General features: G+C 41.6%; 1 protein-coding gene across 1 annotated transcript; it reads left to right on the forward strand.

The window, feature by feature from the left end:
* Positions 1–1,072: 1,072 nt before the first annotated feature.
* Positions 1,073–21,356, forward strand: FASLG (Fas ligand). Its single transcript, XM_044301602.1, has 4 exons — positions 1,073–1,398; positions 6,799–6,844; positions 7,018–7,071; positions 17,662–21,356. Exons 1-4 carry the CDS (start codon positions 1,135–1,137, stop codon positions 18,051–18,053), a joined length of 756 nt encoding a protein of 251 aa, XP_044157537.1. The 5' UTR covers positions 1,073–1,134; the 3' UTR covers positions 18,054–21,356.
* The last annotated feature ends 324 nt before the right edge of the window (positions 21,357–21,680 follow it).

The raw sequence follows: 21,680 nt of genomic DNA on the forward strand, positions 1-21,680 counted from the left end.
CGGGTCCCAGGCTACTGAAGATTTGTAAACTACAGCGTATTATAGACAGCAGAGTAATCAGGCAATCAAGCCATACAGACTTCACTGCAAGGTGAGGGGAAACACGTTAAGACACCATCACTGCAGTTCAGGACAGGCATAGCTAAAAGCCTGCATCACACAGTGGACACCTACAGCCACAGGTGCCAGAGTACAACCATAGGGAAGGGAATCAGGAGAGAGACTTGTGTGTCCTTTTTACCTCATTGTGCTAATATTGTATGGGAGTGAGCAATAGAAGTCATACTCACAAGTTGCTGGTACAAAACCTTTTGTTTCTTTTTATTCATTAATTCATTCCAGTATAAAATGGTACATCATAAGGAACAGACATCGTTCACACCTCCTCCCCTCCCCTCCACGTTTCAGGAGAACACACCTTCTTACTCATGCGCATCCTCTCCATTTAAAGCTATGGGACTGCTGAAAATATCTAGGCCAGTGCTCAGCGGTTTTTCTGGAACTCCTGTAGCAGTGAACACAGGGTGGCAGCACATAACCAGCTGCTCTCCATTCACAACAGGGGGCCCATTATGGAGATAGGATTGGGTTCCAGAGATGGGGCCTGCACCTATATGAGATTGATGGCATATCTTATATTCCAGCAATGTCTCAGATTGGAATACCTCTTTAAATGGCATTTATTGCTATCTAACCAGTTACTGTAGAAAGTAGGGTGTCTTAGTGAATAGTTATCCATCACTTCCCAACTTTCATTGCTTTTGACTTTCTTGGTGCCATTTCGAGTTGTTTCCCTGTCTTTTATCCAGACGCTACATTCTTTACCAGTACATAGACATGAGCAGTTATGAATTTTCTTTTTATAGCCTGCATGTATTAAAGTAAGTCTTACAGAACTTGCTCAAGGAGGATGTTGTAGTTCCTTTGGTTGCAAATGAAAAAAGGTGGGAGGGGAGTAGAAAGGTGCAACCGAGAGGAGGTGTGAGAAGGCGGGCAGTGCTATTTCAGTACTATAAAGGTTGTAAAGTGTGAACAAACCACTTCTTCCTCCTCCAGCTAAACTCATAGTACATGAAGATTAAATCAGCTGAACGTCTATAACAGGAAAAGGACAGGCATAATCTAAGGCCCAACATGCAGCAGCAGGACATGCGATATGCACAGCAACCAGTGTTGTGGATGAACCAGCATGAAAGACCGATAATTCTGACCCCTTCACTAATGCAACCGCCTCCGCCACCGCTTACTTTTCCAGATTTCAGGAAAAAGAGACGCAAAGATGGAACCTGTACCTTCCTTGTGATTATTTTTCTTCTGGTCCTTTTAGCTCTGGCAGGAGTTGGACTGGGAACCTATAAAATCATACAACTACAGAAGGAGCTGGAAGGAATCCGAGAGGTAGAGTTATCTGTGTGTTACCGTCATTGCTGCACATTCCCAACCTGATTGAGTCTAGGTAGGAATTGGATAGTTGGGCTACATTTCGGATGATGTGATGCATGTAAATAGTCGTTAAACAATGGGGGCCCCCTTCTGTAAATATGCAAGAATATCAAGGATTGCAAATCTGTCAGCAGACTGCAGGCTGTGAGTATGCCCATAAGCAGACTGGGTGTTTATTCTAGCAGCGACCTGAAAGGGATTGTCTCACCTGAGACACTGGTGGAATATCGCTAGGATATACCACCAATGTCAGGTAGGTGCTACTAGTTCTCGCCTATTTTTGGTTCTCCCATAGAAATGAATGGAGGGCAGCCGGGCATGCATGGTGTGCTCTTGTTCACTTTCAGAACTTTGTTGTATAGAGTGCGGGTCCCAGTGGTGGCATGTCCTAGCAATATTCCACCAATGTCTCAGGTAAAACAACACCTTTAACCTTAAAGGGTTGTCTCACTTCAGTAAATAGCATTTATCATGTACATAAAGTTAATACAAGGCACTTACTAATGTATTGTTATTATCCATATTGTCTTCTTTGCTTCCTGGATTCATTTTTCCATCACATTATACTCTGCTCCTTTCCATGGTTACAAACACCCTGCAATCCATCAGTGGTGGCCGCGCCTGCACATTATAGGAAAAAGCACCAGCCTATGTGAGCTTCCATGGTCCCGGCCACTAGAAGGGACAGCACTTTTTCCTATAGTGTGCAAGCACAGTCACTGCTAATGGATCCATCTCACATGGCAATCCTGATGATCATCTGTTTGAAGGGGCCACGGTGCTCATGTGAGAGCTCTGTCTTCTTCAATGTTTACCTGCTCGCTGTAATTACAGGTGTTCATCCCATTCAAGTGAATGGAAGAGAACTCTAATTACTTTGCACCGCCGCTACGATCTAGACGACGTGTAAGTATACACTGAAGAGAGTAAAGTGCTCACAAAAGTGCCTTGGCCCCTTCAAACAGCTGATCAACAGGGGTGCTGGGGGTCTGATCCCTGCTGATCTGATATTGATAACCTGTCCTGAAGATAGGGACACTATGCTTTTGTAGTATTACTAATGGAAAACCCAAATTTTATTTGCCAAACTGTAACCCTAACAAATGGCCCAACGCTGGTTGTAGAGCATGGAATCCACCTTGTGTGTTCTCCACAACTTCTGCATACGAAGAGATCATATGGCAAATGTCCTGCTCTGGGATAAAAGATGAATCTGCCATTGTAGGTGGGCTAGAAAACTGTAGTATATAGTAGTTTTCATATTTATAAAACTCCCAACTCTGGGTAGAGGGCACCACACAATTATTATAACTAGAGATGAACTAATTTCTTGAAATTCGATTCAGGTACAATTTGGCCAAATCAGCCATCTGATTCGATTCAGGTATGAATTAATTGCCTGGTCTTTCTTTCAAATCACATCACAAAAAAGTTATATTCGGCTTTTTTAGAATAAGAACTTTTGGAAAGACTTTGGTTGAATTTCTGTATTTTAGGATCGATTCGCTCATTTCTAATAATGACCCTTAACTTTATGTAAAATCAGAGCTAATGCCATTCAATTCATATCTGTCTGTGTGTGTGTAAAATGAATGGTACATGGGTTTCCCTAATTTTTTTTTATCCTTTCATTGTGTTTATACTTTTAGAGACATAGACATGATTGTCCGGTTATGCTTCTCTTCATATCTGTCTATCTGTCTTGATAAATTAGTCTGCAAAAATATATATTTAAAGTCCATGTTAAAGGCAATGTATCACCTATATTTTGTTTAACAAAAAATTAAAACTAGATAATATTTTTTATTTTCTCATGACCATAGACCGTACAGGAAAACTTCCTGGTGGGCCGATGCTCAAGGATGGGCCTGAGCCCTCATTGGAGTACATAGCGATCTGATCCTCTCAGCATCAATTAATGCTAGGGGCATCAGGTAGTAATGCACTTGGCCGTCAGCAGAAAGTGCCCTCCTGCATTCAACTGTATTGCCATCCTCAGGATGCCGACTTTATGCTTGACTGTGGTATTTGGTTCTGTTGGGGCAGCATTTTGTGCTGAACTACAATATTCCTGGCCCCACCTACATAAGCTGGCTTTGCCTTCTGTTAACTTGGACCATAGAAACCTGTGGTCTTGAGATGTTAATTGACAACTGTAGGAGAGTGTTGTGGGCATACTCTGTGACCTAGAGATCGGGATGTAATAATATTACAGGTCATCGTTGTTTAATTTCTGGAGGGGGGTGAGGGGTGACTGCCTGATTGAAATCTTGAAGGAATTTTTCCCCTAAAATTAGGAAAATTTGCTTTTATATCATAAGGGCGTTTTATTTATTTATTTTTGTTTTTTTGGGCCTTCTTCTGGATCAACTTTGTAGGTCAAACTGGATGGATGCATGTCTCTTTTCAGCCTTAGGCTACTTTCACACTAGCGTTTTTGCTGGATCCGGCTGATCCGTTACTGATAATACAACCATCTGCATCCGTTATGAACAGATCCGGTTGTATTATGTTTAATATGGCCAAGACGGATCCGTCTTGAACTCCATTGAAAGTCAATGGGGTACGGATACGTTTTCTATTGTGTCAGATTGTGTCGGAGAAAACCGATCCGTCCGCATTGCCTTGCATTGTGGCTCATGCTGGATCTGTCTTGCTCCGCATCTCAGAACGGAAAGCAAACTGCAGCATGCTACGGTTTGCTCTCTGGTATGAGAACGGAACGTAATGCATTTTGGAGCCTTCCGTTCTGTTCAGTTACGTTTTGTCCCCACTGACAATGAATTGGGACAAAACGGAAGCGTTTTTTTCCGGTATTGAGACCCTATGACGGATCTCAATACTGGAAAATATTAACGCTAGTGTGAAAGTAGCCTTATAAAGTATGATAAAATTTTATTATGCATATATATCTCAAGGCCAAGAGTACGTGCCCTAGGGGGCCACTGTTTGAGCAGAAGGGTTAAACAGTTTTGATTTCCTCACATATAGTTTCTACTTTAAATACTTTGAAATTTTACAATAAGAAAATGCAAATACAACATAAAACAAAGTATAAAAATTGTAAAGATTTAGGAAAGTTGTAATTTTTGTGACAGTATGCAGTAGGTTTAGAAACATATATTTATTCATCAATGGAAATAAACTTTCATTTTCATAATGAGCTACCGGTACTTTAAGAGTTTGCAGGCAATTGTGTTTGTGATAAATGCAGCAAGACTTTCTTACTGTATATTTGTCTGTCTATCTATCTATCTATCTATCTATCTATCTATCTAGAATAAACCACAATGCAGCAGCACTGTGCATACACAAAATGCATGATCACACAATATACAAACTAATGCTATACGTACTATATAATTGAATGCGCAGTACTCAGCAGATACATTTTAATCAAAATCATTTGTGCCCATCCACCACAGCAAGGTGACCTCTTTTGGATGGAAACCAGGGCTGGTGCAAGGATTTTTGCCACCCTAGGCAAAAGCTAATTTTGCCGCCCTCTTAATTCTGCCCATTGAGCTGGCAATGTAATCCTGGTGAAGCCAGGTGTACGGCACCATACAATGCTGCACATAGAAGAACTGAACATGGTCTCCATGGCACATGTGGAGGCACACTACACCCACAAACAGTAGCCTAGGAGACATGGAAGTTGTCTCCTAGGTGCAGTATGGGCTTTGTCCAATAGAGGTCACCGAGGAGTCGGAGATATTTCCGCAGCGCAGCCAGCAGTCCATACCCCATAGAAACGGGGATGCCACAGGTTGCAGGGGGTGAGCGGCGGGCAGGGGCGGCGCCACCCATAAGCAAAGTAGGCCACCTCGGGCGCCCCCACAAGAGTGCGCTGTACGCGGTGGCCTACTTTGCTTATGTGTGGCACCGGCCCTGATGGAAACCTACGCTAAATGCTACCTCTTATGATGACAACTGGCATCCAATGAATTTAGGGAAGGCAGGTTCCACATACACACTGGACCTGCTCTGTATGCCACCTCTCCTGGTGCCAGGAGGCCTCCAATACAAATTAGGCTTCAGCTTTATATTACACTCATTAAAATCAGCCTGTGGGAAAGATAGATTAGTCAGGGGTGCACAACCAAGATGGGGACAGCCAGAGATTCAGTCCTAATGCCTAAAGAAGAAGAAAAAACAAAGCAAATGAGCACATCCTAATGCGCAGGAGTTTTCTGCCATAGCTGGAAACACAAAACCAAACAATGCAACAGCACTCTGCAAACACAAAATACATGATCACAAAATATCTAAACTAATTCTATAGACTCTCATATCTATCTATCTATCTATCTATCTATCTATCTATCTATCTATCTATCTGTCTGTCTGTCTATCCCCTGTAGTGAAATCCACACTGTCCCCATAAGTGACATCCACAGTGCCCTCATCACAGTGACCTCAATATTTTCCTCATAACAGTGACATCCACGGTGCCTCCATAATGCGGACATCCACTGTGCCCCCAAAACAGTGACATCGACAGTGTTCCCATCAACAGTAGTGACAAAGGTGACATTGATAGTACCCCCATAACAGTGATATCCAGAGGGAGACAAAACAGTGAAGAAAAATGGGTGGGTTGCTATGGTAACCTGTTGTAAAACTGTGTGTATGTCACAGAGGCGAAGACTGAAGGACCTGTGAGCCTCTACCAGGAAAGATTAAAGGACCTTAACATGTATAGCTTGGAAGAAAGACGAGACAGAGGGGATATGATAGAAACTTTTAAATACATAAAGGGAATTAACAAGGTAAAAGAGGAGAGAATATTTAAAAGAAGAAAAACTGCTACAAGAGGACATAGTTTTAAATTAGAGGGGCAAAGGTTTAGAAGTAATATCAGGAAGTATTACTTTACTGAGAGAGTAGTGGATGCATGGAATAGCCTTCCTGCTGAAGTGGTAACTGCAAATACAGTGAAGGAGTTTAAGCATGCATGGGATAGGCATAAGGCTATCCTTCATATAAGATAGGGCCAGGGGCTATCCATAGTATTTAGTATATTGGGCAGACTAGATGGGCCAAATGGTTCTTATCTGCCGACACATTCTATGTTTCTATGTTTCTATATTGGCTAATACAGGTCATGTCATGGTGTCATATTTGCTTTTATATATTTTTTTGTGAATATCTCAAGAATGGTACGTCCCAGAGCTGGAACCTAGTCTTAAGCCTTATGAAGCACCAGATTTACCTATGTGTCACATTCAGTGCAGATTAGTCCAGTTGTTTGGCCATGAATAAAGATCAGACAACAGAAATGTATATACAGTATATATATATATATATATATATTCCTTAAGTGTTATCTTATTTACCTCTGTTTTCTTGCAGTTTTCCAGTGATGTAGAGCAGTCTCCTTCATCTGAGAAGTTAATAGGTAAATACACTCATTACTGTGTATTTTACTATATATTATTTATTTTATCTAGTTATTTTTTTTTTTATATTACTTTATTTATTTCATTTTATTATATTATTTATTTTACAATTTGTCAAATGCAAGCACAGAGATTTCTTGCAGGTAAATTTTTTTCATATTGTATTTTGCAGGGCTGGAACAACACCCAGAGAAAAAAGAAGGCAGATTAGCTGCACACGTCACAGGTTAGATCTAAATCTCTATTTCTGAATGTTAATATATGGATATTTTCAATTTACACTTAAAGGGGTTATCCTGGAATTACTATTGATGTCCTATCTTATCCTCGGGATAGGTCATCAATATCAGACCAGTGGGGGTCAGCTGTTAGAAGAGGCTCGGTGCTCAGTGAGCGCCACGGCCTCTTCTTAGGCCATGTGACATCACCGTAAAACGGTGACTTGCCCTAGTTGCAGCTCAGCCCCATTCAAGTTGGGATTTGAACCCCCGTCGATGTGATAATGAAGACCTATCTTGAGAATAGGCCATCATTATCCTTACCCGGATAACCCCTTTATGTGCCTTAATGTGTGGAGCAACAGGGCTTTGTTATAGAGCAAACCTAGCACTTTCTGGTTGTGTCTCCAGAGTGGAGAATTACAATATTAAGGGCATGGCTACACGACAATTTAGGATGTAACAGGTGTCAAACGCCCCAATATTTCAGTGTAGCAGGGCTGCCATAGGAATGCATGATTTCACAGTGCTACTCACACATGTGCTGTGACCTTGACACACAAATTGCAAAAAATCCAACACTGCTGGATTTTTGGCATTTCACGTGTCATGGTCACTGCAACTGTGAGAGTCACTCTGTGACACCAATCATTCCAATGGCACCTCTCTACACCGCCATACTTGGGCACGCAATACATTACGCCTAATATCTCAGTGTAGCTGTACTCTTAAAGGCTATGTACACCTCTGGCGGCAATTTTGTTATCATTGCATTGCACTTATTGTGAGCTAAAAATATATTTTTCAATCGGCCTTTATTAACAATATGGAATCCTTTTTTCTGTACAGAGCTGACATGCTCTATTAGCTGACTGGATTTTCTGTCTTTTCCTTGGGAGCAGACAGACTCCTTATCTCTGATCTCTTACCTTATAAACAATCATTAAAGCTCAACCCTTATCTCACTGATAAGAATGTGGCTTAAATAAGTGTTTATGGCCTCTCAGTAGTTTACAGATAAAGGTAATTACAAAGTGAAAGTACCAGTCACACAGTTAGAAAAACTGTTAACCCTTTGTGACAGAATGGCTCAATATTTTTAATAAAGGCCAATTGAAAATCAAATTTTTAGCCAAAAATAAGTTAAATTCAATAATAAAAAAAATTGTTGTATACATAGCCTTTAACCTCTTAAGGACATAGGGCGTACAGGTACGCCCTTGTGCCCTGGTACTTAAGGACACAGGGCGTACATGTACGCCCTGTGCATTTTCGATCACCGCCGCACGGCGGGCGGTGATCGGAACCCCGTGCCTGCTCAAATCATTGAGCAGGCACTTGGAGCAAATGCGCCGGGGGGTCCGGTGACCCCCCCATGTATGCGATCGCAGAAAACCGCAGGTCAATTCAGACCTGCGGTTTTCTGCGTTTCCGGGTTATTCGGGTCTCTGAAGTCCCGATAACCCGGAACAGGATGGTGATGGTGGTGTGATTTCACTCCACCAATCACCATCCAGCGATCCTGAGTGGTGATGGTGACATCACCACTCAGGATCGCTTTCTGATTGGTCTGTGGGCGGTCCGGCGGCAGATTCAAAAGAGGCAGGCGCTCCTCTCCTCCTCCTTTTGTGTTCCGGAGCCGGAGGAGAGAGGAGCTGCCTGCACGTGTCTGCTGCACCCGATCTGTGCCCCCCAGGACCCGATCTGTGCCCCCCAGGACCCGATCTGTGCCCCCCAGGACCCCATCAGGTACATAGGGACAGCTAGGGAAAGTTTGGTTTAGGCAGGGAAAAAAAAAGGGAAAGTTAGTTTTTGAACTTTGATTGCATCACCCTAGTTAGGGTGTCTGGGGTCCACAGCACAGCTGTGTGACCCTAGACCCCCCAGGGGTGCTTCCACTTGCCCCCCCACCCCCTGCCCCCCCCCCCCACCTTTTTTGGGGTGCATTTTTTTTTTTTCGTGTACGCTGACTGTGGCCGGCACTTAGTGTCCGGCCACTGTTAGCGCATCGCACACCCCACCGCTGATCAACTTCGGACGGTTGATCAGCGGTTTTGAATTTTTTTCCCCACATTTTTTGCCCTTTTTTTAGTTAGTTTATTTTATTTTTTTTCTGTTAGTTTTAGGGTGAGTTCGTGAACACCCGTGCCCCCACACACACGCACACAAAATAAAGAGTTACACACACGCACATATACACGCAGACACACACTCCCCTATGGCCCGCCGGACGTTCTCGGCCGAGGAGGCATACGCCCAGATTGCCTCTGACTCCGAGAGTCCCAGTGAGGATGAGGATGACCCCACATTCCTGTTGTCATCCGCATCCTCCTCATCATCTAGCGATGATGATGAGCCCCCAAGGCGGCGGAGACGCCGCCAGGCGGAGCAAGGGGACCGCCATGTTAGGGACCCTGTGGCCCACACTAGTACGAGCAGCTCTGGGGCTCGTACTGGTTTCCCGGCCCACCAGTTAAATCCACCGGAGCCCCCTGCCGGTGAACTTGTCTGGTGTAGCCCAGAGCGATACGAGCCTGTGATTCCTGATTTTGTAGGCCAATCAGGAATCCAGATTTCCACAGTGGGCTACACTGAATATGACTTTTTTTTGTCATTTTTTCAGTGACCCACTGGTAAATCTGATGGTGGAGCAGACGAATCTGTACGCCCAACAGTTCGTCGCTCAACACCCGGGCTCCTTTTTGGCCAGGCCCGGTGGCTGGACGCCGGTCAGTGCAGCCGAAATGAGGACATTTTGGGGCCTCGTGCTGCATATGGGCCTGGTCAAAAAACCCAGTGTCAGGCTGTACTGGAGTGGGGACGTCCTATACCAGGCCCCACTTTACAGTACAGCCATGACACGCTCCCGGTTTGAGGCCATCCGGAAATGTCTGCATTATTCCGATAATGCAGCATGTCCCCCCCGAGGTGATCCTGCCCATGACCGTCTGTACAAGATACGGCCGGTCATCGATCACTTTGGGGCCAAATTCATGGAGGCCTATGTACCTGGAAGAGAGGTCGCGGTTGATGAGTCTCTCATTGCGTTCAAGGGGAGACTCATTTTCCGCCAGTATGTGCCCTCCAAGCGGGCGAGGTATGGCGTGAAGCTATACAAAATTTGTGAGAGTACCTCAGGGTACACTTACAAATTTCGTGTATACGAGGGGCGAGATTCCCGGATTCAACCCCCAGAATGTCCCCCCACTCTGGGTGTTACCGGGAAACTTGTGTGGGACCTTATGTACCCACTGCTGGATAAGGGTTACCACCTTTACGTGGATAACTTTTATACCAGTATCCCCTTGTTCCAGTCCCTTGCCGCCAGATCCACGTCCGCTTGTGGGACCGTGCGGAAAAATCAACGCGGCCTCCCTGCCCACCCCCTCCAGGTACCTATCCCCAGGGGTGAGACCCGTGCCCTTACCACTGGAAACCTGTTGCTGGTCAGGTATAAGGACAAGAGGGATGTCCTTATGCTGTCCACAATTCATGGTAACGGCATCACCCCTGTCCCTGTGCGAGGTACCGCGGCAACGGTCCTCAAGCCCGATTGTATCGTCGCTTACAATCGGTATATGGGAGGAGTTGATCTCTCTGATCAAGTCCTCAAGCCATATAACGCCATGCGCAAAACCCGGGCATGGTACAAAAAAGTTGCGGTCTACTTGGTGCAGGTTGCCATGTACAACTCTTTTGTACTATCCCGAAGCGCTGGCAGCACAGGGACATTCCTCCAGTTCTATGAGGCAGTCCTCAAGGCCCTGATCTTTTCGGACCGGGAAAGAGCAGGCCGGAGTACCTCGGGAACTGTAGGTGCCCGGATCGTCCCTGGCCAACACTTTCCAGGTGTGGTCCCCCATACTGGAAAGAAGGGACGAACCCAAAAAAAGTGCAGAGTGTGTCGCAGGAGGGGGATACGGAAGGACACGACTACTCAGTGCGACACTTGCCCCGATCATCCGGGCCTCTGCATTGACGGTTGCTTCAGGGAGTATCACACTTCCATGGAGTACTAAATTTATATCCCAATTTAGCACTGACATCGGATAAAAAAAAATGGTTCTCAGACTTGAGACACCCAAAAAAACTAAAATAATTTATTAAAAGTAGACATAGGTATTGCCGCGTCGGTAATAATCTCCTCTATAAAAATGCCCCATTACCTAACCCCCCAGATTAACACGGTCCAGAAAAAAAAAAAAAAGGTGCAAAAAAAGTTTTTTTTTGTCACCTTACATAATAAAAAGTTTAATAGCAAGCGATCAAAAAGTCATATAGCCCCCAAATTAGTGCCAATAAAACCGTCATCTCATCCCGCAAAAAATGAGCCCCCACATAAGATAATCAGATAAAAAAAAAAATAGAAAATGACTCTTAGACTTTAGAGATACAAAATTTTTTTTAGGGTATCAAAAAGGATAATATAGTCTAAAACCTAAATAATTGTAAAAAAAGTTGACTTATTAGGTATCGCCGCGTCCGTAAGAATCTCCTCTATAAAAATACCCCATGACCCAACCCCCCAGATTAACACAGTAAAAAAAAAAAAAAAAAAATAGGTGCAAAAAAATATTTTTTTTGTCACCTTACATAACAAAAAGTTTAATAGAAAGCGATCAAAAAGTCATATAGCCCCCAAAATAGTGCCAATAAAACCGTCCGCTCATCCCGCAAAAAATGAGCCCCCACATAAGATAATTGGCTAAAAGAAAATAAAAAAAATGACACTTAGACTTTAGAGATACCCAAAAAAAAATGTTGTATCAAAAAAGATAATATAGTCAAAAACCTAAATTATTGTAAAAAAAAAGTAGACTTATTAGATATTGCCGCGTCCGTAAGAATCTCCTCTATAACAATATCCCATGACCTAACTACCCAGATTAACACGGTTAAAAAAAAAAAAAAAAACGGTGCCAAAACCGCTATTTTTGGCACTTTTCCATTTCAGTCCGTTTTTTCCGGTAACAAAACAAGGGTTAACAACCAAACAAAAGTTAAAATTTATTACCCTGATACTGCAGTTTACAGAAACGCCACATTTGTGGTCGTAAACTGCTGTATCCGTAAAAGGGAGGCCGCAAAAGGAAAGGACCGACATGGTTTCTGGAAGGCCGATTTTGATGGCCTTTTTTATTGACACCATATCCCTTTTGAAGCCCCCCTGATGCCCCCCTAGAGTAAAAACTCCCTAAAATTGACCCCATCTAAGAAACTACACCCCTCAAGGTATTCAAAAATGATTATACAAACTTTATTAACCCTTTAGGTGTTCCTCAACAGTTAATGGCAAATGGAGATGAAATATCAGAATTTCTATTTTTGGTAACCTTGCCTCACAAAAATGTAATATAGAGCAACCAAAAATTATATTTGCCCTAAAAATACTCCCCCAAAAAATGCCACCTTATCCCGTAGTTTCCAAAATGGGGTCACTTTTAGGGAGTTTCGACTCCAGGGGTGCATCAGGGGGTTTGAAACAGGACACGGTGTAAATAAACCGGTCCATAAAAATCAGCCCTCCAAAAACCAAACGGCGCACCTTTCACTCTACGGCCACATATTGGGTGTTTCTGTAAACGGCAGAGTCAGGGTAATAAAGATACAGTCTTGTTTGGCTGTTAACCCTTGCTTTGTTAGTAGAAAACATGGGTTAAAATGGAAAATAAGGCAAAAAAATGAAATTTTCCAATTTCATCCCCATTTGCCAATAACTCTTGTGCAACACCTAAAGGGTTAACGACGTATGTAAAACCAGTTTTGAATACCTTGAGGGGTGTAGTTTCTTAGATGGGGTCACTTTTAGGGAGTTTCGACTCCAGGGGTGCATCAGGGGGGTTGAAACAGGACACGGTGTAAATAAACCGGTCCATAAAAATCAGCCCTCCAAAAACCAAACGGCGCACCTTTCACTCTACGCCCCGCTGTGTGGCCGTACAGTAGTTTGCGGCCACATATTGGGTGTTTCTGTAAACGGCAGAGTCAGGGCAATAAAGATACAGTCTTGTTTGGCTGTTAACCCTTGATTTGTTAGTGGAAAACATGGGTTAAAATGGAAAATAAGGCAAAAAAAGAAATTTTCTAATTTCATCCCCATTTGCCAATAACTCTTGTGCAACACCTAAAGGGTTAACGACGTATGTAAAACCAGTTTTGAATACCTTGAGGGGTGTAGTTTCTTAGATGGGGTCACTTTTAGGGAGTTTCTACTCCAGGGGTGCATCAGGGGGCTTCAAATGGGACATGGTGTAAATAAACCAGTCCATAAAAATCAGCCCTCCAAAAACCATACGGCGCACCTTTCACTCTACGCCCCGCTGTGTGGCCGTACAGTAGTTTGCGGCCACATATTGGGTGTTTCTGTAAACGGCAGAGTCAGGGCAATAAAGATACAGTCTTGTTTGGCTGTTAACCCTTGATTTGTTAGTGGAAAACATGGGTTAAAATGGAAAATAAGGCAAAAAAAGAAATTTTCTAATTTCATCCCCATTTGCCAATAACTCTTGTGCAACACCTAAAGGGTTAACGACGTATGTAAAACCAGTTTTGAATACCTTGAGGGGTGTAGTTTCTTAGATGGGGTCACTTTTAGGGAGTTTCTACTCTAGGGGTGCATCAGGGGGCTTCAAATGGGACATGGTGTAAATAAACCAGTCCATAAAAATCAACCTTACAAAAACCATACGGAGCACCTTTCACTCTACGCCCCGCTGTGTGGCCGTACAGTAGTTTACGGCCACATATTGGGTGTTTCTGTAAACTGCAGAGTCAGGGCAATAAAGATACAGTCTTGTTTGGCTGTTAACCCTTGCTTTGTTAGTGGAAAAAATGGGTAAAAATGAAATATTAGACAGAAAAATGAAATTCTCAAATTTCATCCCCATTTGCCAATAACTCTTGTGCAACACCTAAAGGGTTAACAACATATGTAAAATCACTTTTGAATACCTTGAGGGGTGTAGTTTCTTAGATGGGGTCATTTTTGGGTGGTTTCTATTATGTAAGCCTCGCAAAGCGACTTCAGACCTGAAATGGTCCCTAAAAATTTAGTTTTTGTAAATTTCAGAAAAATTTCAAGATTTGCTCCTAAACTTCTAAGCCTTATAACATCCCCAAAAAATAAAATATCATTCCCAAAATAATTCACACATGAAGTAGACATATGGGGAATGTAAAGTCATCACAATTTTTGGGGGTATTACTATGTATTACAGAAGTAGAGAAACTGAAACTTTGAAATTTGCTAATTTTTCAAAATTTTTGATAAATTTGGTATTTTTTGGTGCAAAAAAAAATATTTTTTTGACTTAATTTTACTAGTGTCATGAAGTACAATATGTGACGAAAAAACAATGTCAGAACGGCCTGGATAAGTCAAAGCGTTTTAAAGTTATCAGCACTTAAAGTGACACTGGTCAGATTTGCAAAAAATGGCCTGGTCCTAAGGTGTAAAAAGGCTGTGTCCTTAAGGGGTTAAGATCTAAATTATTTTTATGATGGATCCTTTGAATGTAATTGACATCTTTCTATTGCTATATAAATACAAATTACCTGAAAACATTGCCAGAAATTCAAATTTGTTCACTGTATCTAGGAATGCCGGAATTTTTATTAATAGGAATTGTTTTCCGTCTATAACTCGATTAAAGGATAACTTTACTGTATAATAAATTGTGTTCATTTCTCAGATATAATTTTTGCACTAATTCCACACAGTTTTCAATATCTCTGCTTTTACTCAGTGAATGAGAACCTTTCTGATCATGTTATGATCACACAGGTGTATCATGACTAGAGAGAGCTCTAATAGCCATAGCCATATACGTGTGTGATCAGCACATGACCAGGTAATGTTTTTCAAAGAAATTATGGTTTCTATTCCACGACTATACACACAAATCTTGAAAACCATAAGGAATGGATGCATAAAATATATATTATAAAACTGCATAATTTTTCAAGCGGTATAGGCGATATGCAGTCTGAACAGACTTACTTAAGTTCCAGAGTTGTTTCATACTTAAAAGGGTTGTCAAGCCCTATATCACTCATGTGTCCACAGTAATGCTGTTGCCCTGGTCTGGGTTGCTTCCGTTCCACACAGGACCAGGAAGTGACTTGTCTTTTGACTGCTGCAGCCAATAACAGGCCTCAGTGGTCAAATCTGCTTGAGTGCATTTGGGTTGTGAGCTCCTAGGCTGGACCACCCTTTACCTTCATTGGCATGTAGGTCAAACATGATGTATAAGTCAAATTGTTAGTTTTAGAGGAGAGTGGTTGGGCATCAGGCATGTTCTTTGAAATATAGGGGACCTAGTAAAAGCTACAAGATGGAGTATGTATGGCCACCACGACACTGAATTTAATGACCTCCTTGAGATCATTGAGGTCCCATCAGCTGCATCTGCACCACTCTAGCATCTTAAAGGGAATCCGCCACCATGATTCTGGGCTAATATCAGCAGTAACACCTGATTAGTACTCACAAGGAGTCCAGATCACAATTTTGTTATTTTCTTACTGCCCCGGATTTCCCGCTATCATCACTCCAAGCTGCATTGAAAAACAAAGTCAAGACTGCTGTGCTGTGCTAACATGATAATAATAATCTTTATTTATATGGCGCCAACATATTCCGCAGCGCCTTACAATTCAGGGGTTCATGTACAAACAGTCATAAATAACATAGCAACAGACAAGTCGATTACTACAACAAGAGGAATGAGGGCCCTGCTCGCAAGAGCTTACAATCTATGAGGGGATAGGGGGTGACACAAAAGGTAGAAGTGCTTGTTATGTACAATAGTCCAGCCATCTTGGGAGAATAGGGGAGCAGATATAAAGCCACATGAGCCGGTCAGCAGCCAATATACGAAGTGCTTCTGGGTGCAGTGGAGGCTCAGCTTCAGGGAATGATAAATGGGCTATGGGGAGGTTAGATCAAGGGCCACCCTGAAAAGATGTGTTTTTAGAGAACGCTTAAAACTGTGCATGTTGTAAATAGGCCTGATTTCTTGGGGTAGGGAATTCCAGAGAACTGGTGCAGCTCGGGAGAAATCTTGGAGCCGGGAGAGAGAGGTTCGGCTTTTTGTGGAAGTCAGCCGTAAGTCATTGGCTGAACGGAGAGCACGGGTAGGGTGGTAGACAGAGATAAGGGAAGAGATGTAGGGTGGTGCAGCACTGTGGATGGCTTTGTGGTTGAGGACGAGCAGTTTGAATTGGATTCTATAGTGTATGGGTAGCCAGTGCAATGACTGACACAGGGCGGAGGCATCAGTGTAGCGGTTGGATGGATGGAGAGGACTTCTGTACGCATGCACAGACAATGTATTTCAATGGGGCTTTAAACCCTGGAATGTTGGGCAGTAAGAAATTAACCCCTTAAGGACACAGGGCGTACAGGTACGCCCTTGTGCCCTGGTACTTAAGGACACAGGGCGTACATGTACGCCCTGTGTATTTTCGATCACTGCCGTGCGGCTGGCAATGATCGGAACCCGGTGCCTGCTCCCCATGTAGGCCCTACTCCCGTGACCCCCCATGTAGGCGATCGCGGCAAACCGCAGGTCAATTCAGACCTGCGGTTTGCTGCGATTTCTGCAGTTTCTGATCCCCGCGGTCCCTAAAGATACAGTCTTGTTTGGCTGTTAACCCTTGCTTTGTTACTGGAAAAAATGGGTTAAAATGGAAAATTAGGCAAAAAAATGAAATTCTCAAATTTCATCCCCATTTGCCAATAACTCTTGTGCAACACCTAAAGGGTTAACGAAGTTTGTAAAATCAGTTTTGAATACCTTGAGGGTGTAGTTTATAGAATGGGGTCATTTTTGGGCGGTTTCTATTATGTAAGCCTCGCAAAGTGACTTCAGAGCTGTAGTGGTCCCTAAAAATTGGGTTTTTGTAAATTTCTGAAAAATTTCAAGATTTGCTTCTAAACTTCTAAGCCTTGTAACATCCCCAAAAAAATAAAATATCATTCCCAAAATAATTCAAACATGAAATAGACATATGGGGAATGTAAAGTCATCACAATTGTTAGGGGTATTACTATGTAATACAGGAGTAGAGAAACTGAAACTTTGAAATTTGCTAATTTTTCCAAATTTTTAGTAAATTAGGTATTTTTTTATGCAAAAAAAATATTTTTTTTACTTTATTTTACCAGTGTCATGAAGTACAATATGTGCCGAAAAAACAATCTCAGAATGGCCTGGATAAGTCAAAGCGTTTTAAAGTTATCACCACTTAAAGTGACACTGGTCAGATTTGCAAAAAATGGCCTGGTCCTAAGGTGAAATAAGGCTGTGTCCTTAAGGGGTTAAAAAATAGTGATCTGCAGTACTACCCATCTATTACTAATTATGGGAGAACCCTGTTAATATATTAGTAAATGTTTTTAACTCCGTCACAAAGATGACATTTGAAGCTTTTGCATGTCCAGTATGTTCTTTAGCTACCATAGTAATGACATGTTTTTAGAGTGTAGAGTCAACATGATTTGAGGCAGCCATATTGTGTACTTCACCAATATGTATATCAGAAGTAGATTATGGAAGATTTATTTTCTAAAACCACTTTATACTTTTATTTTACAGGAAAAGAGAGTAAAAATTTGCCACTCACTTGGGAAGATCAAATTGGGAATGCATTTACTGCAGGCATTCAGTACAAAAACAAAGGCCTAATCGTGAATAAAACAGGCCTCCACTTCCTGTATTCCTCCATCTACTTCCGGGGGAAGGAATGTCCCAAGCAAGAGTTGACACATATTGTGTACAAGAAGTCCTTACGGTATCCAGCAGAAATCAAACTCATGGAAAATAAAGAGGATCACAACTGTATCCCGCGCATTGTGTGGGGAAGACACAGTTACCTGGGAGCCGTGTTCAACCTCAGCAGTACCGATGTCTTGTATGTCAACGTCTCCAATGTCAACTTAGTTGGCTTTGATGAAACAAAAACATTCTTTGGCCTCTACAGATTATGATAAGAACTTAACAGTTCCCAAATACATTAGCTTAGAGGATTTTATTTTGAAGATAGCCTTCATCTGATGCATTCCCCGTGTAAGGGAAAACTAAGGTTCTAATCTTCTGGTATCATAAGTGATATATGGAAGATGTGAAATGAGAATATTTTTGAGGTTGTTACATCCTAGATATTTCTATACAGATTCCATGTTTTAATGGATATGAGTTCTATTTCTCTTTTCTGGAGTCAAGAAATGTCTACGTTATTGGACTGGTTCATTTTCTTCTCGGTCAATATATTGGGCATTCTCTCAAAGGACTGTCTAACATGTATAGGCACCATTTTAAAAGGAGCATAGACATTGAAATTTTAGGATAAAGACTAAATTCATGGATGCATTTATAAAGATTATCTAGGTAGACTGCCATATGATGCAGGGGTTTGGAGGAGTATGATTGAATCAGAAGCAAAGATTGGAGACAGTTTAATAGTTAGTAACAATTCTTGCTGTACACTTCTAGAAGGCTAAGGTTTTTGAGTTGACGTCATACTCTACCGCTATAATTACCACTTAATGGATGTAAAGATTCAGACATTAATCTAATGCAAAATGAATTTACAAATTCATCACTGTGTCAACAATTCCAGAAATGAAAAACCTTGAATAGTCTAAATGCTGCAGTAAAATAACTTGGAAAGTCATTAATAATAAGAAAGAAAAATATAAATTCTAAATTTGTTCAGTCTCACTAACTAGTAATTGCAATGTATACTGTATATAGACAGACATATACTGTATAACTTTAAAGGGTGTCTGTTAGTAGTTTTAACCATAGATAACTTCTGCACAACTGGGAAGAGTCCTGCAAATATACCTTTTGTGCAGCTTTTCTCATCAGGAGCAATGTGAATATGAAGTTTTATTCTGCCAAATGATGCTCTCTGCCAAAAAGTTCTCTCTGCATTCAGCTGCTTCACAGCCCTTCCCCTTCTGCTCTGAGTGACAGCTGTAGTGGTTTCCTGGTTGGATGCTACAGCTGTCATTCAGAGCAGACAGCAGACTGGGGGGTGGTGGTGAAGCAGCTCAATGCAGCTGGGAAAGCAGAATTTGGTAGAATAAAACTTCATATTCTCACTACTCCTGATTAGAAAAGCTTCACAAAAGGTATGCTTGAACTGCTCTCCCCAGCCACTACCTAGAGCCATCAGCAGTTTTGCATGGTTAAAAGTGCTGACAGATCTCCTTTATGCCAAAGGCTGACCATATACAATAGAAAGTTAAACCTCCTATACACATGCATCATTTCCTTGGCTGAGCATGCATGTGTTCTCAGTAAGAAGGAGTGAAGTAAGCTGTTACCAGACTTCCCTTGTGACAGCTTATATCTGGAGAACAAAAGGATTTAGCATCTTGAAAGTCTACAGTCTGATCCCTCTCTTCCCTGATTCAGCTTTGCTATATACTGTATTTGTATTAGCTTTATAGATCAGCTATGTCTACTTGGATCTTTAAAGAGAGGCTTTCTCAAGGCCAACCCATTCCAGATTAAAGGGTCACTGAGTTTTGGTAACATTTTTGATATGTCATAGAGATATGTCAAAAGTTTTTTATTGGTGGGGGTCCAAGTGCTGAGTCCCCAATTGATGACTAGAACAAGGAGAAAGAATTGTGTGCATATTGTGCTTTCTCTCCTCGCAATAGAAGATGAGCTTAATAAAGTCTATGGGCCTGTCTCGATTCCGTTCTCTGCAAAAAGAAGAATAGATAGCGTGATATGCAAGCGCTTCTCTTATCTCATTCTAGGGATCAGTGGGCGTCTCAGCACTCAGACCCCCCAATGATAGAAAACTTTTCATATGTCTCTATGACATATCAAAAGTTTTACCAAAACTTAGTGACCCTAAAAAGCCAGCCTGGCAATTAGCTAATCCCATTACAGAAACAGAGGGGCTTTGCCCAGACTTTATAGTATCACATTAAAATGAATGGCTTTTCATGTAATTACACTACCCTTATGGGTCCACTAGAGTGAGAGTGGCTGTCTGTGGGGTACCGACCTTTATAACATACATATGCTCTAATAGGGGCATGATACAACCCTCCTTAAAGAACTGCTCAGCTCTAGAGCCCCATCATCCTCCACTGAAGAGTGTAGTAAGCATCAATAAACATAACATTGCGCAAAATAATTCTGAAACACCTATTGTAGCAGAATGATCTTAAACCACTAGATTAGGCCATACATTTAAAGGGACATTTCCATCAAAAAGGGGTATTTAAAAAAAAAATCAGCATTCATAGAAAAAAAAAGTTTGCCTGCTTTTCTTTTTCATTTCAGTTGCACTATACCCTTGAAAATTGTAATGCTAATAATTTTCCTTCTGTAGCACAAATAATGAGAACTCTTATACAGATGGGTAATCAGTTATCAGTTTGCTGTTGCTGTGAGGTGAAGATAGTATTTGCAAGGTAATCATCATGATAACAGTAGGTGTAGAATTTGGATAACAGTATGACAGCTGTACATTGTTCCCTCAAGTTTCACTATTAATTTGTTCTGGGAAAACCATTGTACAGTAAGTTGAAACCATTGTGACTCTATGGAAAAACAGTAATTGGTTCCAAAGCCTTAAAATGTCATCCTAAGGTAACAGAAAAAGAAGATTGAAAAAAAAAAAAAAGCAGATAATACATAAAGTAAGTCCTTACATATAGCAGTCAGAAATAGATACTGGAAGCTGTAAATCACATTCTATGATGAGGACAGGAGCTTCTTCGGGGTCCTGTGTAGCACACTGTATACCAGAAAAATAAAATTGAGCCACCCTCTTCTGGTGTCTGAAGGAGCAGCTCCTCGTGGCACATTGGGTAGTACAGATCATGTAATACATTTGATAGACCATAGGTGTTCTACCAGAGAAATGATCATGGTGATTGGTTGGATCTGACATTATTCACATACAGGTTGTTAATACATGATAAAAATAATACTTTGGAGGAAGTGTCCCTTTAAGTAGCATACAAGTAAATGTTATCTCCTTAGTTTATTTACTTTCACCTTTAAAAAAATGCATGGATAAAATTATAAGCTAAGATTGCCACTCTTGGCAAAGTTTTTTTATTTAGTTTTTAAAGTCTTGAGATGTGCAGTTACTTCATTACTGTCATTTTAACTGGTTCAAGGTAGAGCACTGTGTATGTCTTACCATTGAAGTGAATGTATGTGAGGACTAGAGATGAAATGTTGTATTGCTGTATGTAAATAGATTATTTATTTTTGCACTGTTTTCAACGTTGTTTGTAATTCTTTTACTTGCTTTTTACACAATATCCTTAAAAACTTAGCCTTGTGAGTGTTGTATATTTTACATAATTTCTACATAAAGCAACAGAGGTTTAAAGGGGTTGTCCATATTTTAATTTATTTTTTTAAACCCCCCCCCCTCCAAGCACAGCTGTTTTGCATTGGTATTGACTGTACTTGATGGCACCGATTGACCATCTTTTGCTTGAAGAAATCTATACTTACCTGCTGCTCGCCTCTCCGTTTCTGCTGTGTGGCTCCTGGGCTGTCTTCCCTGGGCTTCAGCAGTGATCCAGCAAGGAGATTCCACGTTGCGACATCTCACAGAGGAGCCCAGT

The sequence above is a fragment of the Bufo gargarizans genome, chromosome 7 (genome assembly GCF_014858855.1).
Source record: "Bufo gargarizans isolate SCDJY-AF-19 chromosome 7, ASM1485885v1, whole genome shotgun sequence".
NCBI lineage: Eukaryota > Metazoa > Chordata > Amphibia > Anura > Bufonidae > Bufo > Bufo gargarizans.

Bases quoted from the DNA above. Each gene is read 5' to 3' on its own strand.
- FASLG (XM_044301602.1), top strand. From the start codon at position 1,135: ATGCAGCAGCAGGACATGCGATATGCACAGCAACCAGTGTTGTGGATG. The intron at 1,399-6,798 runs GTAGAGTTATCT...GTTTTCTTGCAG, and splicing joins AGCTGGAAGGAATCCGAGAG to TTTTCCAGTGATGTAGAGCA. The intron at 6,845-7,017 runs GTAAATACACTC...TGTATTTTGCAG, and splicing joins TTCATCTGAGAAGTTAATAG to GGCTGGAACAACACCCAGAG.